Genomic DNA, 9,419 nt, shown 5'->3' with positions numbered 1-9,419 from the left:
ACAAAGAGGAGGGAGGAGCCGAGCTGGGTTTGAATGGGGGTGTCAGTTGGAAGCTGGGGGAAGAGGAGCTGGAAGGAGCCAGCCTGAGGAGGGGGAAAGCTACACCCCAGAGGGGCACCCCTCGGGGTCTTCCCCCCAGGACGGGTTGGAAGGACTATCTCTGGCTGCTGTACTGTCGCTTCTGTGAGAAACTGGGAATCTGTTGCCTAATAAACCTCCTGTTGTACCTGCTGAGTGAGAGTCACTCCTGCCAGCTGACAGGGTGCAGTGCAGGGGGACCCCTGAACCCCATCACACGCCCCCAGCTCCTCGCCTGTCTCTGAACACCCCCCCAACCCGCCTTCTGCTGCCGCAGTGCCCTTTCGCCATTCCCACCTTCTGCTGTCCCTCACCTCTCCTATTTTCCCACCTGACGGACAGTGACCATCCATAGCACCTGTCTCCGTTTTAAAACATCCCTCGGTTTCACTCGCCGGAGCTTGCGTGCTCAGTCCCACAGTGGGAACCCTCCCATCATTGGCATGCTCTGGTATCTGTCGTTGCTCTCCGCGATCTGGCGCTGTTCTCCTCTTGCTGTCGGCCTCTGTTCTCTCTGCACCTCATTAAACCTGTGACTTGCAATGCAATAATGTTGTGGTTGCATGAGATGGGGATGGAGGGTCGCTGAGTGCCTACCAAGGGGGCTGGAAACAGCCTGGGAGAGGAGGGGTTTCGAGTGCTTCTGTGTTTTCATGCCCCGTCTTAAGGTTTTCCCCGGGGCTGGAACAAGAACCAAGGCGACTTGATGGCTATTTCTCCAAGACTTGGGTAAGGAACCCATAATCTTCCACTGCCCCTGCTCTTTTCAGACCAGTGTCAAGGAGTCCTCAGTCCCCAGCCACCCCCTGCCCCTTCCAAAACACAAAGTCTACATCCACCCGACAGGCCTTTTCTGGCAAAACTGGGCTTTCGTCGGAAAAACCCTCAGAGCCTCGAGCAACGTGAGCTTTGTCGGCAAAACCCGGCACATCTGCCGGCAGCGTAATACCTCTCCCCGTTCCGCTATAACGCCTCTCTAGAGAGCGTCCTGTCGAGGAAACAGCCATGTGGACTCTCAGGGGCCCCTTTTGTCGGCAGACAGGGCTTCCAGTCCCCGGGCTGCCCTGTTTGCAGCGCTTCTGGTCAGCCGTTCTCTCAAGAGAGGGCCGGGCAGTCTGGCTGCTCTCGGACAGGGGCTTCCTCTTTCCGTCTGCCTTTATCTGTAGACACAATCTGTCTAGAGAGGTTTGGCCAGGAAACGTCTCTCTCCTCCCACTCTGCAGGGCTCCCCTTAAAACTGACCATCCTCCTTCCAGCCCTGGCACCCCAACCCAGGCACAGGATTTTTCTTCTTTCTTCTCATCTGCTTGTCCTGGTTATTAACAGCTAGAAGATTTACCCAGTGTTGCTCATGTCCATGAGGGCAAGGAACAGGCGTGTTTGTGGTGCAAAGGGTGCGGGGGTAACCCAGCCCCAAAAAGCCGGGTCACTCCGAAAGCAGGTGGCTCTGGTGACATTTCTGAGTGTGGGTTCTGTTCCATCGCACAAACGAGAGGTCCAGATTCATACAGAACAAAAGAAGGAGGAGGTTCAAAAGCACGTGCCGGGCTCAGCGGGGCCGAGGGAACGGGGGAAGCTGAACGTCTGACACAGTTATTAGGGAGAACTGTGATGGAGTGGGGGCGGTGTATGTGTGAGTCAGGCTGGATGTCCGAGGCAAGCAGCAGCTCCCAGTGGCTAAGGATGACCCTGGGGCTACAACTGGCAGGTAACACCTCTGCCTTGAACAAAGAGGAGGGAGGAGCTGAGCTGGGTTTTGAATCGGGGTGGGGGGGGCAGCAGTTAGGAAGCTGGGGAAAGAGGAGCTGGAAGGAGCCAGCCTGAGGAGGGGGAAAGTTACACCCCAGAGAGGCACCCCTCGGGGTCTTCCCCCCAGGACGGGTTGGAAGGACTGTCTCTGGCTGCTGTACTGTCGCTTCTGTGAGAAACTGGGCATCTGTTGCCTAATAAACCTCCTGTTGTACCTGCTGAGTGAGAGTCACTCCTGCCAGCAGACGGGGTGCAGTGCAGGGGGACCCCTGAATCCCATCACAAGAACATTACCCGCAGGGCACAAAAACAAGCACAGAACAGCTTGCTCTGAGAAGCCCTCTGTGCGGGAGTTGGCTCAGTGTTACCAAATTCCCCAGAGTTGGGTTTATTTATTACCTACTGGCTATTTTAGAGAGTTTGTGCGTCTGTCTGTGAGTCCTTTTGATCAAGAACTTGGACCACCAAATTCTGCACACAGCTTCCTCTTATCACAGCTGAAAGCAAAGTCAGGGCCTGGCCGTGCCAAGACAATGGGATGTGCCTGGAAGGGGATTGTTTTCCGTATCATGGAACGGGAGGAGTCAGAGACTGGGGCAGTTATCCTCTACAATGACCACTAGGGGCGGCAAGCGCAGGGGATAGTTCTACTCCAGAGTGACCACCAGGGTGCAGAAAGGGGGTCAGCTCTGGGGAGCAGCTGCCGGCCAGGCAGTGCTGCCCCCACCAACCTGGCTGGTCTTGGGGTGCCTCCCCCACACCTCCCTACCACCTGCCCTGACTCCCGCACCCTCACCCACTTTGCTGAGCTTCTCCTCACCCCTCAGTCCTGACTCCTGCGCCCCCTCCCTCCCGGCCTCCTGCCCTGAACCTCCCACATCCCCAAGTCCATGCCCCAGCTCTTGCAACCACCCCTCAGACCTCCAGCGTCCGGGGTGGAATAAATTTTGTAACGTGCACCACGACAGACAGGGTGGACACTTCCAGCAGAAACACGTGCTGCTCCCTGTCCGTGGCAGTGGGTGCACCCGAAGCTGTCCAGGGAAAGCATCCCAGGGCTTGGATAAGGGGGAACAACGAACATGCAGAACTCACCTTAGGCTCATGCCAAAATCAGAGCAATTAAGATGGAGACAGTTGCAGCTGGTCTGTGGCAAAGACAACCTGGAGAGGGGCTGGGAAGTTAATGTTGTGATATTCCTGGTTTTTAAAATGGATGAGAGCTTCACCCAGGTCCATGTGAGATTTGAATTCACAACTCCTGGCTCACAAGGCCAGTGGTCTACCCACTGAGCCATGGAGCCTGCCAATAAGCAGGGAGGGCTGGGACTCCCCTGGTCTGATACTAAAAATTTCTGGGGCAGCTGCAGCCACCCAGCTCAGCTGTCAGAGAGGGGCAGAGACACTCAGTGGTGGTGATATTCTGCAGGGATCCCCCTGGACTCTCAGCCCGTCTGTCCCTGGCCAATGCCCCCGGCTGGCCTGGGCTGCAGGCTTGGCCCGTGGCCTTGCAGCTGGGTGACAAGGAGCAGGAGCCGCTACACACACAGACAATTGCTGTCCTCACACACTCTCGGCTGTAATGTCCCCTTCCCCATGGCTAATCACACAGGAGCCGCTGCCTCCCTTCACATGGCACGTCCGCGGCAAAAACCGCTGTTTGGAAAAAGTTCCGGGTCCTTGGGAACTGGGGCTGTGTAGCCGGCGAATAGGGGCTATTTTGAAATACACTGTTCCAGATGCCTTCATCTTTTGCCTCCCGCCTGCCTTGGAAATTGCCTGACCCAGCCTGAGGAAGATGGAGGCCATTCCTGGAGACCCACGTCATGAGAATCAATCACAGAATCATAGAACAATAGAGCTGGAAGAGACCTGAAAAAGCCATCGAGTCCAGACCCCTGCCCTAGGCAGGACCAAACCCATCAGATCAGCCCCACCAGGGCTCTGTCGAGCAGAGACTTAAACACCTCCAGGGCTGGAGACTCCACTACTTCCCTGGGGAGACCATTCCAGTGCTTCATCACCCTCCTAGTGAAAAAGTTTTTCCTAATGTTCAACCTGGACCTTCCCAACTGCAACTGGAGACCCTTGTTCCGTGTTCTGCCATCCGTGACCACTGTGAACAGCCTCTCTCCAGCCCCTTTGCAGCCTCCCTTCAGTAAGATGCAGGCTGTTATCAGGTCCCCCCTCAGTCTTCTCTTCTGCAGACTAAACAGTCCCAATTCCCTCAACCTTTCTTCATAGGTCATATGCTCCAGCCCCCTAATTATTTTGGTCGCCCTCCGCTGGACCCTCTCCAGTGTGTCCACATCCTTCCTATAACTGGGGCCCAGAGCTGGACACAGTACTCCAGATGCGGCCTCACCAAAGCCGAATAAAGAGGAACAATCACTTCTCTGTATCTACTGGCAGCGCTCCTCTTGATGCAACCTAATACGCCATTAGCCTCCTTGGCTACAACGGCACCCTGTTGGCTCACGTCCAGCTTCTCGTCCACCTACAACTCCCAGGTCCTTTTCTGCAGAACTACTACTGAGCCAGTCGGACCCCAGCCTGTAACAACGCTTGGGATTCTTCCGGCCCAAGTGCAGGACTCTGCACTTGTCCGTATTGAACCTCATCAGATTTCTTGCAGCCGAGTCCTCCAATGTGTCTAAGAAGGACACTTCTCACCCCACGATTTCACCTGGTATCCCAAGGCAGCTGGTTAGGGTACGAACTCGCCAGAATAGAACTAGCTGGGTGTTTGCCCCTGTGTTTGCACTGGCCGTTCATTTTCATCTCCCTGGTTTCTTAGAAGTCCTGCGGCCACTTACAGACAAACAGATATTCTGGAGCATGAGCTTTCGTGGGCATAAAAGCCTATGGTGCCAAATAACTGCTAGACTCTAAGGTGCCACAGGACTTCTTGCTGCTTTTGCGGGTGCGGACGCAGGCGGCTAGCCAGAGGCTGGTTTCTGAGAACTACTTGGATCCTCCAGCTTTGTTTAACAAAACTGCTTTGTTGATAATCAAGCCAGAAATAATTCGTTGGAGGTCGAGCTGTGGCGCTCCAGCCGGGGGTGGTGGGGAGACCCCAACAATAACTGCCGACAAACCCTAGGGTGATGTGTGTGCTGGGGAAGGCGGGTGATGTGTCCCACCCCCACCCCATCAGTTTCCTGATTGGCTTATACTGAGCACTGTTGAAGGCGCTGTGCTCTGTCTGCCCAACCACCCCCTCGGTCCTCCCCACCTCCACACGGCGTGCACAGGTGGGCACTCCCCCATTCTCCTTTCTCCAGGGTCTGTCCCAGGAACAGCCCAGCGTAACCTCCACCCAGAACCCCCCAGCTACAGAGCAGGCGCTGCTTTGCTTACAGCAATGGTTTAATAATTGTAGCACAGTCGTGGCTTGGGGACATATGGGTCTGTAACGACCACTGGGGAAGAGAGGGCGGGAGAGGGGAAGGGGCGGCTGCACTGTATAACAGGCACTGGGGGGCAGTGGGTAAAGGGGGACAGCCGTGTATGGTATTTCATCGGCAGGGGAAATGGCGGGCGCATTTCAGCCCACGGCCCCTGCCCCAAGTGGAATCGGCCTCAGCCGCCTTCCGGCCCCATCAGATCCGGCTCTCGTCAAAGTGGACGGGAAGCCCAGCCCTGTCACAGCGGATGACGATGGTCCTGTAGTCAGCGAACGCCCGGTACTCGCAGTTGTTCAGAGGTCTCCCTCCCGTGTTCCTGCACTGGGTGATCTGGAATCTCTCTCGGCTCTCCCGCATCCCCCCGGGGGTCGAGGTACCGCCAGCGCCTGTGCAGATGGCTTTGATCTTGTTGAGGTTCTCATGGATGAAGGTGTTCCGCTCCTTGCAGTGTATTTTGTCGTGGATTCCAAAGTTTTTCTTGTCCTTATTCATCATGATGCGCATTCGACTCTCACAGTAGCGGCGGTCGCGGCCGCTGGGCGACGGGTCATAGTGCTGCAGAAGGAATCGCTCGTACTGGTCTTGGTTGGCAGAGGCTCCCAACAGCACCAGCAACGCAGCCAGCAGCAGCAGCAGCAACGGGGCCGCTCTCAGAGCCATGGGACCTGGGGGCACACTGGGACAGGAGAACATCACGCAACAGAGGGGCATAAAATCCTGGAATCCCAGGGCTGGAAGGGGCCTCAGGAGGTCGTCTAGTCCAGCCCTCTGCCCGAAGCAGGATCGACCCCCACTAAGTCATCCCAGCCAAGACCTTGTCAAGCCGGGACTTAAAAACCTCTGGGGATGGAGATTCCACCACCTCTCTAGGCCACACATTCCCGTGCTTCACCTCCCTCCTGGGGAAAGAGTTTTTCCTAATATCCAACCTACGCCTCCCACTCTGTCACTTCAGCCCATTGCTCCTTGTTCTGCCGTCTGACACCACAGAGAACAGCCTCTCTCCAGCCTCTTTAGAGCCCCGTTCAGGAAGCTGAAGGCAGCTGTCAAATCCCCACCCCCTCACTCTTCTCTTCTGCAAACTAAATAGGCCCAAATCCCTCAGCCTCTCCTCACAGGTCACATGCTCCAGCCCCCTTATCATTTTTTTCACCCTCTGCTGGACCCTCTCCAATCCATCCACCTCCTTTCTATACTGGGGAACCCAGAACTGGCCACAATACTCCAGATGTGGCCTCAGCAGTGCCTAGCAGAGGGGAACAATAAATAACTTCTCTAGATCTGCTGGAACTGCTCCTGCTGACATAAGGAATTTGGCAGCAAGGGCAGCTGGACGTCAATCCTGCTGCAGGAATTGGAGGAATCCAGGTTGTCTACGTGGTGGGGGGAAGAGGGCCCCAGAGGGAATGATCAGACCAGGCAGTCAGCAAGCGATCAATTCCCTGTCACCCATTTCCAGCCTCTGGCAAACCGAGGCTAGGGACACCCTCCAGGACCATCCTGGCTCACAGCCATCGATGGACCCATCCCCCATGGATTCCTCTAGCTCTTTTGTAAACTCTGCTCTAGTCTTGGTCTTCACAACATCCTCCGCAAGCAGTTTCATGGGTTAACTGGGCCTGGTGTGAAAAAATATTTCCTATCGTTTGTTTTAAACCTGCTGCTGATTAATTTCATTTGGTGACCCCTGTTCTCGTGCTGTGAGGAGGAGTAAATAACAATTCCCTATTTATTTTCTCCGCACCAGTCATGAAGTTATAGACCTCTGTCATATCCCCCGTTAATTGTCTTCTTTCCAAGCTCAAAAGTCCCAGTCTCGTTAATCTCTCCTCGTACGGCAGACGCTCCAGACCCCTAGGCAGTTTTGTTGCCCTTTTCTGAACCTTTTCCAATTCCAATATCTGTTTGCGATGGGCCGACCACCTCTGCACACAGCATTCCAGAGGTGGCCGTACCATGCATTTATATAGAGGCAATGTGACATTTTCTGTCCTATTATCTAGCTTAATGATTCCCAAGATGTTATTAGCTTTTTTGCCTGCCACTGCACACCAAGTGGATGTCTTCAGAGAACCACCCGCAATGACTCCAAGTTCTCTTTCTTGAGTGGGAACGGCAAAGTCAGACCCCCTCATTTTATGTGTATCTTTGGGATTGTATTTTCCAAAGTGCATTACTTGGCATTTAGCAACATCGAATTTCCTCTGCTGTTTTGTTGCCCAGTCACCCAGTTTATTCAGATCCTTTTGTAGCTCTTCACAGTCTGCTTGGGACTTAACTATTTGAAGCAGTTTTGTGACATCTGCAAATTTTACCACCTCCCTGTTTATCCCTTTTCCCAGACGATTTATAAATACGTTGAACAGGGCTGGTCCCAGCACAGACCCCTGGGGGACATCCCTATTTACCTCTCTCCATTCTGAACACTGTCCCTTTATTCCTACCCTTTGTTTCCGATCTTTTAAGCAGTTGCCAGTCCAAGAGAGCACCCTCCCTCTTATCCCATGACAGTTAACTGTGCTTTAGAGCCTTTGGTGAGGGACCATGTCAAAGGGCTTCTGAAAATCTAAGTACACTACATCCACAGGGTCCCCCCGTCTACATGCCTGGATTTCCCCACACCTCCCAAAGCAAGGGCCCCTCCCTGGAGGCTGCAGAGATTGATTGGCTGGGGGAAGAAAACTGCCTCCAGGGCTGCCACAAAGTGAAATCAGCCTCATTCTTTCATTGCCCCGGCCAGCACTGAGCTGATAGTCTGAGCTCAGAGCCCTCCTTTCTGCAGGGCCCGACCCAGCCCCTCCTGCCGGCCTTGGGCTGGGAAGTTCTGCAGCTCACAGGTAAGTACCGGAGGGGGGAGCCTCCTGCCCCAGTGCTGGGAGAAGCCCCTGCGGGATCAGCCAAGCCCTCCACTCCACTCTGCAAGGGACAGACTCTTTACTACACACCGGAGTGCTGAGTTTCAGCCCACCCCTGCTCTAACCCCTACACCGCACTCCCTTCCACGCCCAGGAGTCCGGGTTCCCAGTTGCAGCATCCTCAGCCACAGCAGCGGAGAAGAACCGCAGCACAGCCCCACCTGGGGAACTGGAGACCCCCTCACCTGAGCCCAGCGGGGTCCCCCACTCACCAGGGGCTGGGGCTGCCGTCCGAGAGGGCACAACTCCCAGCAGAGAAGGAAGTGGCTGAGCTGCTCCGGGTCTGCCCCCTGATATACGCAGCGCGGCCGGGCAGGGGGCCAGTGCTGGGTTACGTGGCTGGACTTTCAGCAAACAAGGGCACTTACCGCACGCTCCCAAGAAGTGGGCAGACAATCAGATAACGTGCCGGGGAGGGTGAATGAGGAAATGCTCCCAGAGGTGTAGGGCTATGGGGAGCTATGGGAGGAGGCCGCCCCGGGGTGGGGGATTGGAAGGGGGCCAGGGTGCTGGGTTGGCCCGAGGCTGCTCAGGACTGGGAAGTGGGGCCCCCTCTCAGCCCCGAGGGGGACACGAGGCTATGTCTGTGATACGGCGTTAAGGGGCCACACACGCAGCTGGGGGGCAGAACCTCAGCACCCTCTCGACGGGAGCTGCCGGTGCTCGGGGCCCGGGGAGTTCTCTCTCAAGAGCATCCGTCCAGGCCAGCCAAGTCAGGAGGGCAGCAGATTGCACCAGAGCGGGGAACAGGCTCCGGGGCCACCGCCTCGCTCCGTGATTTGCCCTGGAACGTCCCAGTGCAGGGTGCAGGGACTGGCTCTGGTCTTTATGGGATTTCGGTCTGTTGAGGCCAAGGGCTTTGATTCCACCCAACGGGCTAGCGAACAGGAGCGGCGAAAGAGTCTCCGAGGGGTCACTGGGTTAGTCTGCAGCTTCACAAAAACACACCAAAACCACCGTCCTGTGGCACCGTAAAGGCTAACTTATTTATCTGCTAGGCAATGAGCTTTTGTGGGTGAGACCCGCTCCACAATCTGAAGTTTCCCAGCCAGCCCCTCCCTACCCCCAGCCCTGTGTCCCCCACCCCACATAACCCTAACACTCAGCCTCTCCCCCTGCACCCATACCCCCTCCCAGAGCCTGCCCCCCACCCCTAGTCCTCTGCCCTAGGTCCCGGCGCAGCCCCCACCCTGTAATATAACATTCTACTCTCGCTCTCTCTCCTCTAGGACGAGGCGGACCTGTCGCAGAGGGGTTCTCCTCCATGGTG

At 55.9% G+C, this 9,419-nt stretch overlaps 1 protein-coding gene across 2 annotated transcripts; it reads right to left on the bottom strand.

The window, feature by feature from the left end:
- Positions 1 to 5,184: 5,184 nt before the first annotated feature.
- LOC142005022 (angiogenin-2-like) lies at positions 5,185 to 8,388 on the bottom strand. Of its 2 annotated transcripts, none has more exons than XM_074982700.1 (2): positions 8,362 to 8,388; positions 5,185 to 5,910 (listed from the first exon to the last, which is right to left on the bottom strand). In XM_074982700.1, exon 2 carries the CDS (start codon positions 5,892 to 5,894, stop codon positions 5,430 to 5,432), a length of 465 nt encoding a protein of 154 aa, XP_074838801.1. In that variant the 5' UTR covers positions 5,895 to 5,910; positions 8,362 to 8,388; the 3' UTR covers positions 5,185 to 5,429. The 2 variants fall into 2 exon arrangements, with proteins under 2 accessions (XP_074838801.1, XP_074838802.1); XM_074982701.1 differs by having other exon boundaries at positions 8,335 to 8,377.
- Positions 8,389 to 9,419: the final 1,031 nt, after the last annotated feature.

Source organism: Carettochelys insculpta, chromosome 32 (genome assembly GCF_033958435.1).
Source record: "Carettochelys insculpta isolate YL-2023 chromosome 32, ASM3395843v1, whole genome shotgun sequence".
NCBI classification, from domain to species: domain Eukaryota; kingdom Metazoa; phylum Chordata; order Testudines; family Carettochelyidae; genus Carettochelys; species Carettochelys insculpta.
This window is presented reverse-complemented; position numbering and strand designations above follow the sequence as displayed.